Below are 17,489 nucleotides of genomic sequence, written 5' to 3'. Positions count from 1 at the left end.
TGATTTAAAGCAAAGTACTCTTGATTTCTGATATCTGATTTTGAAGCACTGAAACTTAGTGAACTAATGCTAGGAATATATATTTTGAACATTACTGATTACTGATTACTGGCCTCACCCCTTAGAGGAGAGAACATATAGGGGACTGATATCAGTTTAGCCATGAAATTCACGAACAGTGCTCGGTGCTTATTTGATAAACTTCTGATTTCCGATTACTGAATACTGATTACTGATTTCTGAACACTGAACACTGATTTCCGTTATGAAAATTAAAATTTCTGTATATTTTCGTATTACCTGTTCTGTATGAAAATGATTTCGAAAACTACGAGTTATTCCCGCCCCCGCTTACTGAGTGACAACCATAGCACTCACCCACCATAACATCTCAGATAAGAACGATGAAGAAATGTTAGAAGAAAAGGAGCAGAATCTGTTTTGGGGATGGTGAAGAAGAAGACTGTTATTCTCAGTTTCAAATTATGTTTCCTCTGCATCTGTAGAAGCAATGTTTTATCTGTTTTACATTTCCGCTGTAAAACATTAATGATTCGAATTTGTATCAGACAATGAATTATTTCGTATTATGAATGAAAAGTCTGTTTTCTGAATTTTGTACTTCTGAGGCTTGTTGTTTTCGAATGTAAAATTTGAGAGCAACGCCGGTGTCAACCAACCCCCGTCCCGGGGCGTGACAATTTTAGCTTAGGAAATTATTTTTACTGTTTTTTATTTTTCTCTCTCTCGTTCTGTTTATAGGTTCGTGGAGGACTTTTCATCACAAGTTTAAGCATTGGTAAAGTTCCAAAGCAAATAAAATGTGAGCTGCTGAATTCCAAGTAACAGCCAGAAAGTGATCTTCTGAATTCCAAGTCCCGGCCGGCAAGTAATCAGCTGAAACCCAAGTCCCAAAAGCCAGCAAGTGATAAATCGCATAAAAAGTTTAATCGCCCTCCTAAACAAGTGGTTCTCAGTTCAGAGAATGTATTTCAAGCCATTGTTGACACGGACATTTCATTCTTGAGTTCAGGAGAAGAAGATGCCTCGAGTGTAAATGATGATGCAGATGAGAATTACGTAGTAGCATAATGGGAAGACAATGAAGAAATCCCTTCTAAGCAGGGAAGAAAAATCAGACAAAACGAGAAACGCAAGGAGGCGCAAGAAATTTATCATCTTCTCCCCCACAACTCTATGCTAAATTTGTATTCCTAATTTAAGAGGTATTTCTACTATTTCAATTTTATCATCATGAGGCTTTTTGTGCTCTAATTAATATTCTTGTTGGTTCAATTATTCGTTGATTTATGTTTAATGTTATGAAAGTTGTATGTTGATTAATCTGAAAATTTTCTATTGTTATCCATGAATTTATTGATCTATAATTGTCATGAACGGTCGGTACATGAGTAGAGATGGATTATGTGTGTTGTGCTATCATAACATATTTAATCTAAATAAATCAGCAAACTAGATCTATCAATTGCAGCTATCTCGGTTATGAGTAGGTTTCTTGTGAGACGGTCTCACAAATTTTTATCTGTGAGACGGGTCAACCCTACCGATATTCACAATAAAAAGTAATACTCTTAGCATAAAAGTAATATTTTTTCATGAATGACCCAAATAAGATATTCGCCTCATAAAATACGACCCGTGAGATCGTCACACACAAGTTTTTGTCCTTGGTTATTAGATTTAGGTTTAACTGTTTTTACAAAACGAAAATGTTATTTTTAATTAATATGGAATGCTATCTTGTTCAGTTGATTATTGATAATTTTTACTAGATACTAGTGGTTAGGTCAATTAAATTAAGAAAACACAATGATTTTAGCTGTTATACTTATAATTATAAAGTTAATTACTTGTAACTACATGAATAAATAATATATTAACCGATGAACAATAATACAACTGAATAGTGGGAAAAACCCCTTGAATCAAAACTTGGTAATATTAAATTTTACATTTCATTATTTATTCATCTTGATTAATTATTTCTTCTTACATATTAAAATAGTTTTAGTATTTTATTTAGTTTTTATTGAACAAATCTCCCTTTTAATACTTGTTACAAAATTTTGCAACATCCCATTGTGTGTATAGACGATATTCTTCATTCACCTACCTTATATATAATATATTTGATAATTACCTCCCTTTTATATTATATTTTTGTACTTGATAAGGGATGTAGATATCAAATACGTTAAATACAGTAGAGGTAAATGCAAATACTCGTATACAAACACACACATACATACAGTAACATAAGTGGCATCAACAAATTAAGAGGGGTGTGGATTCAAAAACCATTTTAGACTGACTATCTCGTGTCACAAGCTTACTAAAAAGGAAGAGAAAATTCCAAAACCATTTTGATGGTGTGATACAATAAGAATAATCTTCATTAAGTTACTGGGAATTTCAAAATTATGAAATTCAAAATTATACAATAAGATTCGATTAATCTATATTCTGTATATGAAGACAAGATTCGTGAGACCGTTTCACAAGAGATCTACTTATATATGAAATACTTTGGTTTCGAAAATTTAATCTAACCGCACCTTAGAAAAACTTGAGTATTGCAAAAAATGAAAAATACAAAGAAAAGGAGAAAAAACAGGGCGCCAAATTTAATGACAACCTCTTATTCAAAGTCTCCATTCATTTCCCATATCCTTTCAATTCTCTTGCATGACAAAATCTCAAACGTTCACAACTTATCCATTTCTTCACAATATACAAGAGGCCGTTAAAAGGAATCTCCTTCTCCTCCGTCACCGGAAAAGATGGCCTCGACGCTCCTCCTCCCGCTCCTCCTCCTCATTGCATTACTTCCGCCCGGGGAATCAAGACTCACCCTCGATTACTACAAAAAATCCTGCCCTCAATTCTCCAAGATCGTCCAAGAAGTGGCTTTGGATAAGCAGTCAGCCATCCCCACCACTGCAGCCGGAGCCCTCCGCCTCTTCTTCCATGACTGTGTCGTTGGCGGCTGCGACGCCTCCCTCCTTCTCTCCTCCAACTCCTTCAACACCGCGGAACGGGACCAAGAAATCAACAAAGCCCTCCCTGGCGACGCATTCGACCTCATCATGCGGACGAAAGCCAAGCTCGAGCTCGCATGTCCCGGCATCGTTTCTTGCTCCGACATTCTCGCCGAAGCCACGCGCGACCTCGTGTCCATCATCGGCGGACCTTATTACCCCGTCCGCCTAGGCCGTAAAGACAGCTTCACATCACGCGCCTCAGACGTAGAAGGCCACGTCGCCCGCGCCAACATGTCGATGACTCAGGTAATCGACATCTTCGCCGCGAAAGGATTCAACGTCCAAGAAATGGTGACCCTCTCCGGCGCGCACACGATCGGGTTCTCCCACTGCAAAGAATTCGCAGACAGAATCTTCAGCTCCCGTCCCGATGCCACCTTGAATCCCGAATACGCTAAAGGGTTGAAAAAACTGTGCGAGAACTACCAGACGGACGACACCATAGCAGCGTTTAACGATCCGATGTCTCCGGGGAAATTCGACAACACGTATTACACGAACTTGCAGAATGGTCTGGGATTGTTGGCTACTGATCAAGCTATGGCTTCTGATCCAAGAACGAAGCCTATCGTGGATTTATATGCGGCGAATCAGCAAGCGTTTTTTGATGCTTTTGCTCATGCATTGGAGAAAGTGAGCGTTCTTGGTGTGAAGAAAGGTAGACAGGGAGAGGTGCGACGGAGGTGTGATGTCCCGAATTCGTTGCAGACGAATTAAACTTCTAAAAATCCAGCAAATTGTTGGTCTACGAATTATTACAGGATTGATTGATAAATAAGGCTTGTGATATGATGAAACAGTACAAATGTGTTTTTTTTTCTTGTCTTTATTTCCCAAATTATAATATTATTTTTGTGTTCAGTTAGCGAAATTTATAATTTTAGATCTTTACAATAAAAATATTCAAATATCAATATTTGAATTTTGACAAAAAAAATAAATATATGATCACATAAATTTTATATCTTAGGCCGTCACACACAAACTTAGCACCTACTGATTGAGAACAAAGCTTGTTATCTCTCTCATGATCCTGTGAGAGGAATCAAATTCATAATTTTGCAGGACAAGTTCAAAAGGTAGAGAGATTTCGAAAACACAAGCTCTGTGAGACATCCGTTTTGATTCGAGAAATAAGATATTATTAAATCACTTGCCTTCACAAAAACTTATGTGAGACAGTCTCACGGATCATATTTTATGAGACGGATCTCTTATTTAAGTCATACACGAAAAAATATTATTTTTTATGCTAAGAGTATTACTTTTTATTGTAAATATTAGTAGAGTTGACACGTCTCACAGATAAAGATTCGTGAGACCGTCTCACAAAATACTAACCCCACTTACTTTTATATCATCAAGAGTGTAAAAAAATTAGATTTATAAACCACTATATTATCTATATAAATATTTACCACGTCATCCATGTATATAATTTTATCATTCTCATATTTCGAACCGAATAACACCCGATCCAATGGTGGAATCCCAGAAGTCCAAAAAATATCAATAAAAGACATTTTCAGGACAAGTACACAACCATCAAAACGTTTTTCTTTATAAATAAAACAAGATCAATTTTCCCAACTTCATACATGGAAATATGCTAATCGGTACAATAATTGAATCGACTTTCGTGTAAGACTGGTTAGGCACCAATCATAACGAGTAGGACTGCCTGAAAAAATGTGAAATTTACAAGAAAGCTAAAAGAGAATCTCGAGAATATGGAAGATATAAATTACATGGAGTAAGAAGGGGGCATTATTAAATGCTGGTGGCAATACGAGCTTCCGACCGTTCAGCAAGGCTTCTTTTTGTCGACCTTTAAGGGAAGATTGTACCATCTTTTCTTTTTTGGCCGATCCCTTGCTGGTTTTTTATCCTTCGCGGTGCCATCTTCACTCTCCTTGAATGTCGCCTTGTTCTTGCTTCGACTACTGCTGCTTCGCTTTATTTGTGGTAGAGTTGTATAAGAAGCTTGAACGTCACTCCTCCGTTTAAGAAGCTCATCGATCTGTGTAACATCCAATAAAGACAGATCATGCAAAATTTTAAAAATGATTACCTGCTCTAATAGTTTTCGAAGGGGCTTGACTTACAGATTGCATTTCTTGAGCGTATCTACTTGTCATCTCCGTAAACTGTGCTAGAACCTTCAAAATTCAAAAATAATGAAATAAGGAATCTTGACATAAATGGCAGATGTTTATTTATGCTGGAAAACATACCTCCCTATACTCCATTTCAAACTTAGAGAGTTCCACCCTTTTTGACAAAATTTGAGCTTCCACTGTCCTAAGATTCTCTTTCTCTTCAGGAAAAGGTGCGGCACAAAGAATTTCTATGGTGTAGCTTACGCTTTTAAAAAAATTATCACCTGCAGAAACGTGTGAAGGACACATAAATGAGCAATCAAACTTAGCCCATTGATATAATCTGGATATCGCACTATATGTTATGAAAATATCAACAAAAAGAAATCGCACTATATGTTATGAGAATATCAACAAAAAGAAATCGATTTTCTTGTACAATTCAGCTCTCTGTATTTTTTTAAAAACGAACAGATATTATATTGGCATACTTCTTATTTACACACTGAGTTATGACATCGCGCAAATCATAAAACATCCACATACAACAAAAATCCAAAGAAACATGGGTACCATAAACAGCAAAGTAATGGGTGCCAGCTTTTAGCTCATTTATTTCACAAGGCTGAAATCCATCCAGTTTTTTGAAGAAAGCCGTATCTGGGTCTTTTACAGCTGCCATCTGAATAGGAATTGAGAAGAAAGCACATGCATGGATGAATTTTGTTTAGGAAAATGGAGACAGAGATATGGAGCAGGTTGAAATCACATTTACTCACTGAGTTATGAGACGGCTCCATCCGGTAAACGGGGAAACCAAGAAAATACATCCCAGCTGATGTAACCTTTCCTGTTTTTGTACTATCTTCCTGCATAGAAAAAATGAGAATGAGTGATCATTAAAGTGATGCTAAGATAAAACACAATAAAAAGGAAATTTTACAAACTTTGCATTTGGCACAGCACGATAGAAAGGTATTTAACCAATATTGTTGAAGAACTGACACTACGAACACTAACATGCAAAGGCATAATATTCAGGAGCACAACAAGTAATAACTATCTTACTAAGAATTGGCAATGATGATACTGTATCAAATATTTACTCCTCGTAATCAAAAGTCTCCATTCGGTGATAATATGTGACGTCCGAAACCCACTGACGTAAACCACATGCATAAGAATTTACAAGTCGCTAATTTAATTTTAGTTAAATGATAATGCTTAAATGCGATGTTTTATTTTGATTAAAGATTTATAAGCGTTTTGGTGCATGATTTAAGTTTTTAGGATTTTTCAGGCGATTATTTGATGTTTGGCAGAAGAAAGGAGACCGGGGTCGAGCGAGGAAAAGTATTTTCTTATATATATAAATATTTTTATGCTCGAAAATGTGTTTTAATTGATGTCATTTTATTTTATTAAATTGATAGGAGTTGAATTATTTTTCAAATCTAGCCTTATCTTATTTTAGAAATCAATTTTTCGTCAAAACGGGGGACTTTTTGAACGGATCGGGCGTAGGGTTGAGTTTGGCTTCGAGATGTATTTTGGGTTTTGTTCGCGGGGGCTAGCGACGCAGCGCTTGAGCTTCAGCCCTTGTAGCGCCACAGCGCTGGTACATGGCACCTAGGCGCTTACCAAGCGCCACAACGCTGCACAGCCGGCGCCTAAGCGCTGGTCCAGTACATGTGTTTTAGAGATTTTAGTGGACATGGCTCATTTTGGGTGCTCCAGCAGGTTATGTCGATATGTATGAGGTTATAGATGGTTTAAGTTGGGTCATACGGGTTTGGTTAGGAGTTGTTGAACTATGGTTACAGTTTGGTTAAGTTTTGGGGGGTTAAAACCGAGACTTCGGTCCAAGTTTAAAACGAACTAAAGATTTTAGCGCATAGGCTCGAGTTTACATCTAAGAAATGATTAAAAATATATTTTTAAGGCATTTGATAAGTTTGGATGGAAAATGGTCAAATTAGGGTTTCACGATTAGAAGTCATGGCAGTGCCCTGAAAACTGAAAAATGCATATTTAAAATGTTTATGGAATTATGAATATAGATTTTTATGATAATGCTGAAAAACACGTTGTATGCTTGGTTTTAAAGAAATGTATGTATATGCATGAATTTTACAAAGGATGAATATGATATGTTTGTGAAGAAGGTGAGTTGGTTGCGATTAACACGAACACGAACATGTAAGGTCAAGGCTCAGTTGACAAGTGAAATTATCGATGACGCCCCCGCCGCCGGATACCACGGTTATACGTAGATGGATCCATCGACCTAGTGTTGATACAAAAGTCACAACTAATTATCTGAATTCAAATAACGAAAAATGAATACGTATGATGATTTGATAAAAATATGTTTATGATTATGTTCATGTTTTTGAAGATCATGAAGCTTATTTTGTCTACAATACTTGTCATTGTTGCATGATATGTATATGTACTTGTTATAACGGTTCAGGTGTGTTGAATCTTTAGACTCACTAGGTGTGATTGATGTAGGTGATCAAAAGGACGTGGAGATTGGAGGGGCTTAAAACTGAGTAGGCGGAGCTGATGGTGCACGTGAAAACTCGATGACCTTGCAGTTCTTCCGTACATTATGATTTATGAGACATCAGTTTAAGCAATATTTTTAAATGTATGAATTTTTTTATACGTTATTGATTTGACATAATTTTTATAATATGTTTGATTAACTGTAGCAATTTTTATTCAATAGACTAGGAGATTGATTATATTTTTATAGTTGATTCACTGCAGCAATTTTTATTCAGTAGTTGGATGACTTTATAAAATACATGGATGACTAATATATATGTATAAGAGTATGTGTGCATTTTCGGCCATAGTTTCAAAAAAGAATTCAGCAGTGTTAGAGTAGTAGACGTTTCATAATCTATTCACAAGATCAGAGCCAAAGCCCCAGTATTACCATGCCAAGTATGATACCCTTAAGAAATTAGGAGAAGTTCATTCATTGATTAATTGAGTCTCCAGTTATAAGTTCATGGTGTATTCATATCCACTGATAGTGATAGAAAAAAGAACGGAAACAAGTAAAAGATAGACATCGACCTGTAGAGCAAGGCTCAATCCACCGTTATTTTCTGAATCAAAATAAAGCAGCTGCAAAATTAAACACAACAGTAATCCTTAATAATAGTCTTTCAAGAAAGTGGATCACAAAAATAGAGACAGAAACTTATTAATTTTTTCTACCAAGATAATCAAATGAAATGTGAGATTTCAAATTGAGATGGAGCTATTGATATCAGCACATAGAACAAAAAAAGACTAAATTCTCTAGAATATAGATGGAGAAATATTAATGATAGACATTTCAAGAAAAAAAAAAACAATTCCAATAGCCTTTAAGTCCCAGAACATATTGTTCTTTACATCATGCATGTGAAATGAAGCAACTACTTTAGAAACAAGGGACTTTCTCCACACAAAAATCACAATAAAGTCTTAAATAACTTGACTGCTTCTGCGAGTCAAAGCCAAATCACTTCAAAATTGCTAACATACAAAAAAAAAGGATAAGATGGTTGGGACAAAATTCAGTCATTCGAATTCAAAAATAAAAAACTTCTATGTCCTACATGTCAACGCAACAAAATGTATATATACTCCCTTTTATTGACTTTCCAAACTCGAATTTCAAGAAACAAATACAAGAAGGAGGAGAAAGACATGTCTTAGATTGGAAGGTTAATAAAAAAGTAGAAGAGTGGTAAACCGTTGAAAACTTGAAAACAGGTGGTTAAGGAGGATATCTTAGATATTGATTTAAGAAATGATATGTGGGAAAATCATTTAGTTAGGAGAACCGATATCCATATAGCCGACCTCACAATTAGCGGGAATGTGCTATGATAATGATGATATTTAACAAGAAACAAGCCCCTGGAAAAAGCTAATAACTTGTCGAAGCGTCCAGGAGATCGAATCTTCTAAGGGGGAACAGCCGAGCTACCACTGCCTGATTAATCTTATCTCGAAAATCACATGCAACTCTCAAGAGGAATGCCAAAAATCAATAAGGAGTAATGTTGATCCATTAAATATCAAGAAGAAAAGTTTAGAGTTAAAGCACAATTTAATCACTCCGATAAATCAGAATAATTAGATCAGATCAACAAGTTAACCAAAAAAATCAAATGCATGTATTTAGCAAGAACAAGTATGAACCACTAAATTAACATACCTTAAACTTACTTCTTTCTGGTGAATAAACTCTGCAAATAAGTCCTTCCCGTGCTTCACCTTCTGTTATTGTAACAAAATAAAAATGAGCAGACTGCTTCTCAACCTGTTTAAACACAAAAACAATGTGTTTAATAAACCATATTTTAGTGTCATGAAGAAAGAAGCAAGGATACTGAGCCATACCTTCCGACACAGAGGTTGCCCAAGTGGAAGTGGCCGAAGTGTAACAACGCCATTCAATGCTTCCTCCAAAACAGTGGCCGATACTGTCGTTTTAATTGGAACACCAAGTTTGCTGCTTACAATAATATTGTATAATTTTTTCGTCATTTCAAGGGCTTAACATTCTGTTGAGCGTACCATGACCACATGGCAAATAACAAAAAACAGGTTCCAAAAACTGATGATTCACAACAAACCTAAAAAGTGCAGCAAACATAATATTGACAGCCCCTAGACTAGAAAGATCTAGTTCCAGTTCCTGGCTTTCTGATTCAACAGCCTGACCAAAGGTAAGCAATCAAATTGAAAAGCTAAATAATATATTAATGTGAAGCAAAAAGAAAAGCTAAAGCAAGGTTGACTTCCGAAGCATTAACCTCAAAACCAGCTGTGTCATATTGTCTCCTTTTCTCTGTATCAGATAAAATGTTATATGAGAATGTAACCTCTTTGAACATATCTGCAGCTTTAGCATCATTTGCATTCTTGTCAGGATGGTACCTAAATTTTGTTAACAAAAGCATAAATACCCAATAATTATTTTCTATATAAAAAAAGGCCAGATACCTGTGAGTTCCACATAGACAACACGTAACCACATACTCTTAAAGTGGTCAAAGTGCGTATTACTAACAGGTGAGGTGAGCGGCAGCAGTTAACTGACAATGTTATTTGAAGAATTCGTCAAATTAGAACACATTACCAATCTCTCCATATGCAGAATTGTAAGGTAAATTTTCATCCAATTATTCAATCCATGAACCATAAGAAACATAATAACTCAAAGACAAATCTTGATTCCGGAACGCCTAAAAGATATACTCTATAGAAAAGCCATCAAGAGTGTGCAATCAAGCCTCACAGGCAATTCCAGGAATGCCTGACATGCAAGGCCAGAAACAACTGGAAGAGGCACTCCACATGCTGTTAACCACTCTTTGCAACATAATTTTTTCTCCGGTTTAATGAAAGAAGAGTTCTAAAGACAAAAATTTATCAAATAGAACACACGCATAGCCAACAAGTGCCTTTCACAGCTAAAAAAAACACCTACATATCATAACAAAGCATACATCTACACCAATATCACAAACGAATTAAGGCAATGCGACCGGAAAGAGAGCTAAATTAAGTAATTGCTACCTAAAACACAGAAAATAATAGCTAAAACTAATCCAAAAAGTTTACACATACTTTTATACAATCAAATACAGCATTATCTTACTTCAGAGCCAGTTTTCTATAAGAACTTTTTATTTCCTGGTCCGTTGAATTCCTGTTGACTCCCAAAACCTCGTACGGGTCTCGCCGGAGCTGCTTCTCCGCATCACTCTTTTCTGCCTTAGATTTACGACCAGGCATTTTCCCCTCCTCCAAACTTCAACCAAATAAACAATATAAATCGAAACAACCCGAGTTATGGTCAAATCTCAAACCGAATTCAGGAAATCCTCCATCTTATCCAAAAACGTCACAGAATTCAAAACTTTCTGCAAATGAAATGCCGGAAAACCCCGATAAATAACTCGCAGGAAAAAAAATCCCTTTTTTCTACACAAATCTTCAAATTAGCTAAGCCAATGAGATAAGATTTAGAGTTTCATTGGAAGAATTGATGAAATAAAAAAATTGGAAAACCCTAAGAAAGAGGGGGACAAAGCTAGGAGAGGATGGAGAGGAAATTAGGTGGCATTCATGTTTTTTTGCTGCCATTTTTTTCCTATTATTATATATATATTTTCGGTGGCTGTTTAAAATTTCAAATTTACTGCTAGTTTTTGCTAAAATACGCACTGGTAAAGCTACGCCGCTTCGTAATATCGGACTGTCAGTAACCAGTAGATTTCAGTGGTGGTGCAGTTAAATGAAATTTTGTGGCACGTGCAGCCTACGTCCGTATGAGGTGTCATGCGCACCCTGGCGTATACAAAGCGATATCACTTTTCATTTTATTATCCTCTTTTTAATCCAATTTTCACAAATTCCGTACAATAAAATTAGGTGTTGGGTGCTAAAAAAAATTGGGTGCAATAATTCAAAACGTGAGGATGAATTAAAAAATTAGAATTGTATTATTTTTAATTATAGATTTTGATAAAACGATAAACGAACGTGTCAAAATTAAGAAAACGATTCTCATTAATGACAAGCAATACAGTTATTAAGAAACTTTTTGTTAGGTAATAATTATCAATCGAAATATGACACTTGAACTCATATATTATTCGAAAGATGAAATTATATCGTCACTACCATGTTTCGCTTTTTTTTGTAAAATGACATGCGTTATTTCATCAAATAATTTTTTTATGATGTTTACTTTAGAGTATGTATCTTGTCAGACGGTCTCACGAATTTTTATCTATGAGACGGGTCAATCCTACCAATATTCACAATAAAAAATAATACTCTTAGCATAAAAAGTAATGTTTTTTCATGAATGATCCAAATAAAAGATATGTCTCACAAAATACAATCTGTGAGATCGTCTTAAACAAATTTTGACATTTACACTTTATGATTGTGCCAATCAAGTATTTGGCCGTTCACCTCCAACTTTGCTCGTACTAATAATCCATAAATGTGGTTAATATATATACATATATTAATGTTTATGTGATTATTTGAATAATAAAATAATTTACTTATAATCAAAATTAGAATTCATAGAAAAATATTTTAGTAATTATAGATTAATCATAAACTTATCTATTACATAAAAGTTTTACATACAAATATCAAAAGAATCAAATAATTAAATACGTTAAAAATGTTGCATTTTATTTTTTTAAAGCTACACGATCGATTTTCTATTAAATGAAAAGGCTGTGGCATTTCACGTCAAAAAAGTTTTTTTATAAAAAAAATTTAAAATTAATATTTCATTAAAAATTAGAGAAAAAGAAATTAGATAATTACACAAAAACTTTTATGAGATCATCTCACATGTCATTTTGTTTGTGAGTGAAAAAATCTTATTTGACCTAACACGTCATGTTATATATAGATCGAGTCGACTTTCTCAAAAGACGTACTCAATCATTTATGCATAATTATTTTAAGTATATCATTAATTATTTAGATATGGAATGAAGATATGAGATCACGAGATTCATAGACATGATTAGTGAATTAAAATGTAAGACATTAAATCGCAATCAAGTGGGTTAAATGACAATGAAACCCCACCTCTTAAATGTTAACTTGGTTGCCACATTATTAATTAATTAATTATATATATATATATATATATATATATATATATATATATATATATATAGTAACTATACTTAGGTGCGTGCATTTGGTTTATTCTATTATTGGCCGAATCAAATTATAATTTTTCCCAAAATAACAGATCGAGCCGAATTTTTCATCGAAGCCAACTAAATTATAAATCAATTATTTCGTTGGTAACTAAATTAACCAAAAGTAATATATATGGAAACCAATATATTCACGATAAATTTCGTAAATCAAAGTCAAACATTTATGAGTAGGTCTCTTATGAGACAGTCTCACGAATCTTTATCTGTGAGACGAGTCAACCATATATTCACAATAAAAAGTAATATTTTTTATTGATGGTCCAAATAAAAGATCTGTTTTATAAAATACGATCTGTGAAACCGTCTCACACAAGTTTTTATCAACATTCATTCGAACCTAATTAACACATCGATAGACGATAATACAACACTCACTTGAAATAAGCTTAGATGAACACAAAAATAAGCTTAGATGAACACAAAAGCACAAAACCAATTGATATAAATAAATTTGTAAATTTTAAAATTTCGTTTATCTCGATTGATTCGGTATTTTAAAAAATAATAGAAATCAGACCAAATAAATCGAAAGAAACATTTTTTAAAATAAAAGGATTGATTTTATTTAACTGGATCGGCTCAACCGATTATTATAGTTTAATCAAAATAATATTCACCCTTAGGTCGAAACGTAACTATATAGTTATTATTCTTATGAAATGGTAATAAAATCACTAAAAAGTAAATATATGTTACTTTTTATAGTAGCAATGACATCTTTGTTACCATATACTTAGCATACGATATAATTTAATTAAAAAAATCTCTCTTTTTAATGAGATAATATTGGATTTGGAGGCAATTTCATCTAATTAAAACGATCCATTTGTGCGTGGTGAGTTTCATGTGTAAGTCAATCAACGTGATACATAACGAAAACCCTACTTTAAATGGGATGCTTATCTTACTATATAAATCCAAATCGGTTTGAATCCGGTCTAATTTAATCCGATTCAATCCAGGGCGGATTTAATATTATAATGGGTTTCAGATTGAGTTGAACCCGACATCATTGTCGATACGGATCATTTTGCTTGAAAATAGATCCGGGATAATTTTAGTCCAGTCCGATTGAATCTAATCCAATTTGATAATATATTTAAAATTTAATTACTTTGTTCTTGAAATAGCTTATTTGAGAATGAAATGATATTTGATTTGATAATAAATTTTGAAATTTTGAATTTTTAACCACAGCAAATCAAGCTTCATTAAGACAAAGAGGAGTCATTAGAATCATCATGAATCAAAAGAGCAGGAATTAAAACAGGAGCGTCATAGTAAATATATATCCTGTTAATTGAAACTCTTAGGCCCTAGCACACTCTTGATTATAGATCGCAATCTCACAATTCGTATAATTTTAATGTTTCTTAAGTCAATGCTGTCACGCCCCGAGACCGGGGTTAGTCGACACCGGCGTTGTTCAACAATCACATAATCGTTAAACAACAAGCCTCGTAGTTCAGTATAAACCAAAACCAGTCTATTTTATAAATAACTCAAAATAATCTTGTCTTACAGTGATAAATTCCAAAACGAAATAAAATGTGCGGAAGCAGTGTACAACTTGAATCGAAACTTAGGAAGAACATAAGCGAGAAATCTTCATATCTCGAAACTTCATCACCAACTCCAAAGCATGTCTTATTTCATCCTCGTCTACTTGATCTGCATTCTTATCTGGGGAGGAATGTAAGGGGTGAGTGTTTGGGAAACACTCAGCAAGTGGGAGCCGATCGATTACCACAAATACATATAAATATAATTTAAAACCCATATTGCAAACTGATTTTTCAAAACATAGTGTCTTATATCATATCAGAATCGGAATCGAAGTGCGAAACAGAGATTATCAGACAATTCAGAACAGACGAATCAGAACAAACGAAAACACTGTTACTCATCTCGTTTTCCATGGTCAAATTGTCCCCAATATGTTAGTCTTCTAAGGGGTGAGGCCAAAACACAGTTTTATACCCACTGATGGGGGCCGAAACACAGTTTTATACCCACTGATGAGGGCCGAAACACAGTTTTATACCCACTGATGGGGGCCGGAACACAGTTTTATACCCACTGATGAGGGCCGAAACACAGTTTTATACCCACTGATAGGGGCCGCAACACAGTTTTATACCCACTGATGGGGGCCATATATAATTTACAATCGTCGTTCCATATCCCACTCGAATCATAACAGTGCACCACAAAATCAGATGTATCAAACAACATTTATCGGAATTTTTGAATGAACTCAGCAGAATCAAAGAACATTGGAAATAGAAGAACATATCGTACATCGATCGAGATTTTATAAAATATATAATAGCATTTTCCGAAAATAATTTGATACACATAGACGTATGTCATGAAATACTTATACAAAGTTTAAGTTACAAAGAAATACATAGCAAAAGCCCACTTACCTGATTTCGTTTGGATTAAGGCGCTAGAAAGACATGCTAAAAGAACTTCGTTCGAACAAGGTTGCGGTAGAGCTTCGACTAGTCTGCTGCAAAATGCTAAATTTCGAATTCTTGAAATTATGGGGAGGGAGTTTGCTTCTTATATAGGCTTGAATAATCAACTATAAAGGTAAACCCAGATCACTCCAAGAATGTCGCTGATTGCTTAATCAACGTGATGATTGCACTTTTCTCTCCCGAATGAACGTGGCCTCTTCTTGATTCAAGATACACACCCGAGATTCATGCTGTAATGGTGAGTGATTTTGGCTTCCTTAAGTGCAAATGGAGAGTGATTTTGGGCTGCATGAATCTCCTCCAAGATTGGTTTCCTTCCATATTGCACGGTCTTCACATTTGATACCACTTAAATGTCATTACTCATGGTCATTAACCTCCTTTTAATAACACCTATTCATGGCCATTAGCATCATATTTAAAATGCCTATTAATGATCATTAACCTCTTCTTAATTATCATTATTTTTCTTTTAATATAGCTAGTTTAATGGTTCATTTGTTGTGGTTTAGTTTAGTCATTAAGAATAGTGATAAAATGTCAATAATGAGGGAAAAAATGATTATACGAATTTCCAAGATTATGATTGCATGGAACGCGAATAATGTTGTGCCAAAAATGAGCTGAAATTTCCTATGACATATATCGATTTTCTCGTTGCAAAATTTCGGGTTTTCACAAATGCCACAAACACAATCTTCAATATATTTTTGTGAAGATTCACTCATCTGACTTTGAAACTCAACTCGCATATATATATATATATATATATATATATATATGTGTGAGTGGTTGATTCTGTATCAGGATTTAATCCATTACAGTGTGTATCTCTCAAATGTATCATCGTACTTGGATATGCTCTCATTCTAACTAATTTCTTCATAAAAGATGTTAATGTCATTTCCGCCTTGCTGGACGCCTTTCCCAAGTCTGACTGATTTTGAGGTTCACTATTGGGTAGGCTCGTCAGCTAAACTGATCATTTATTGTATTAGTTTTATAACACATACTGATCGTTCTATTTGGATAACCGATCTGCTCATGCTGACCAAAATACCTCAACTGCTCATGCGTAACTGATTGTGTTTTTGTTGCAATCAGTTTGGTCTTGTAACCATCAATTTATCTAGATAACATTCTATTTAGCTCAAATGACGTGCAATATGACTTGTCCCAAATTGAATTTATGTTCTATAGTTTTGACGTCTGGTCATTTGTATCAACCATATGTTAGATATCATCGAAATACTATAGCTCGCCAGATTTTCAGTTTGACTAAATTTGAGTTTCAGTTTTCACACTTGAGTAATGTGTTAGAAACACAATAACATGTTCTGTTATCATTAAAATCAAAATTCCTAAAATGTCTAAACCAAACATATATAATAATTTGATATTTTTTAAATTTTGTTACACGTGAATTTTAACTTGAACCGATTCTTAAGAGTAAATTTTATGATTATAATATTGAATGTGAAAATGATTATCCAAAAGTAGCAATATCAATAGATATGATCGCAATCTTATGTCGTGATCGACTAGCTAGCTGAGACATTGTAGTCAACAATATGTTCATTCTTTTGACAAAACTAGCGCAGCATTTATATTCAGTATTTTGTCTTCTATGCGGAAAATCCGCCCCTTTTTAAAATTAAAAATTATCGAACTATCACACAATATATTAAATAAAGACGAACAATAAAATTTGATTAGGTTTTTTTTATAGAGTGAGTCTCATGTGACACCGTCTCACGGATCATAATCTGTGAGACGGGCCAACCCTACTCATATTCACAATAAAAAGTAATACTCTTAGCACAAAAAGTAATACTTTTAGATGGATGACCCAAATAAGAGATCTCTCATAAATACGATCCATGAGACCGTCTCACACAAATTTTTGCCTTTTTGTGAGACGGTCTCACGAATTTTATCCATGAGACAGTTCAACCCTACCGATATTCACAATAAAAGTAATACTCTTAGAATAAAAAGTAATATTTTTTTCATGGATGACTCAAATAAGAGATTGGTCTCACAAAATACGATATATGAGACATC

General features: G+C 34.3%; 2 protein-coding genes across 2 annotated transcripts; one reads left to right on the top strand and one right to left on the bottom strand.

Moving 5' to 3' along the window:
* Window positions 1-2,712: 2,712 nt before the first annotated feature.
* On the top strand, window positions 2,713-3,927 carry LOC140836119 (peroxidase 65-like). Its single transcript, XM_073201528.1, has one exon. The coding sequence runs from the start codon at window positions 2,802-2,804 to the stop codon at window positions 3,777-3,779; it is 978 nt and encodes a 325-aa protein (XP_073057629.1). The 5' UTR covers window positions 2,713-2,801; the 3' UTR covers window positions 3,780-3,927.
* Window positions 3,928-4,603: 676 nt separating this feature from the next.
* On the bottom strand, window positions 4,604-11,331 carry LOC140837168 (chaperone protein dnaJ 16). The gene is made up of 11 exons (XM_073203224.1): window positions 10,836-11,331; window positions 9,988-10,111; window positions 9,808-9,890; window positions 9,572-9,683; window positions 9,387-9,491; window positions 8,252-8,302; window positions 5,941-6,030; window positions 5,735-5,843; window positions 5,297-5,445; window positions 5,168-5,221; window positions 4,604-5,082 (listed from the first exon to the last, which is right to left on the bottom strand). Exons 1-11 carry the CDS (start codon window positions 10,970-10,972, stop codon window positions 4,867-4,869), a joined length of 1,230 nt encoding a protein of 409 aa, XP_073059325.1. The 5' UTR covers window positions 10,973-11,331; the 3' UTR covers window positions 4,604-4,866.
* Between the last annotated feature and the right edge of the window lie 6,158 nt (window positions 11,332-17,489).

The sequence above is a fragment of the Primulina eburnea genome, chromosome 7, assembly GCF_022965805.1.
Source record: "Primulina eburnea isolate SZY01 chromosome 7, ASM2296580v1, whole genome shotgun sequence".
In the NCBI taxonomy this organism is placed as follows: domain Eukaryota; kingdom Viridiplantae; phylum Streptophyta; class Magnoliopsida; order Lamiales; family Gesneriaceae; genus Primulina; species Primulina eburnea.
The sequence above is the reverse complement of the archived record's forward strand: the minus strand, read 5'-3'. Positions and strand labels throughout refer to the sequence as shown.

Coding starts and splice junctions, on each gene's coding strand:
- LOC140836119 (XM_073201528.1), top strand. CDS start 2,802: ATGGCCTCGACGCTCCTCCTCCCGCTCCTCCTCCTCATTGCATTACTT.
- LOC140837168 (XM_073203224.1), bottom strand. CDS start 10,972: ATGCCTGGTCGTAAATCTAAGGCAGAAAAGAGTGATGCGGAGAAGCAG. Junction 10,112..10,835: donor TATAGAAAACTGGCTCTGAA/GTAAGATAATGC, acceptor AACAAAATTTAG/GTACCATCCTGACAAGAATG. Junction 5,446..5,734: donor CCATTACTTTGCTGTTTATG/GTACCCATGTTT, acceptor ACGTTTCTGCAG/GTGATAATTTTTTTAAAAGC.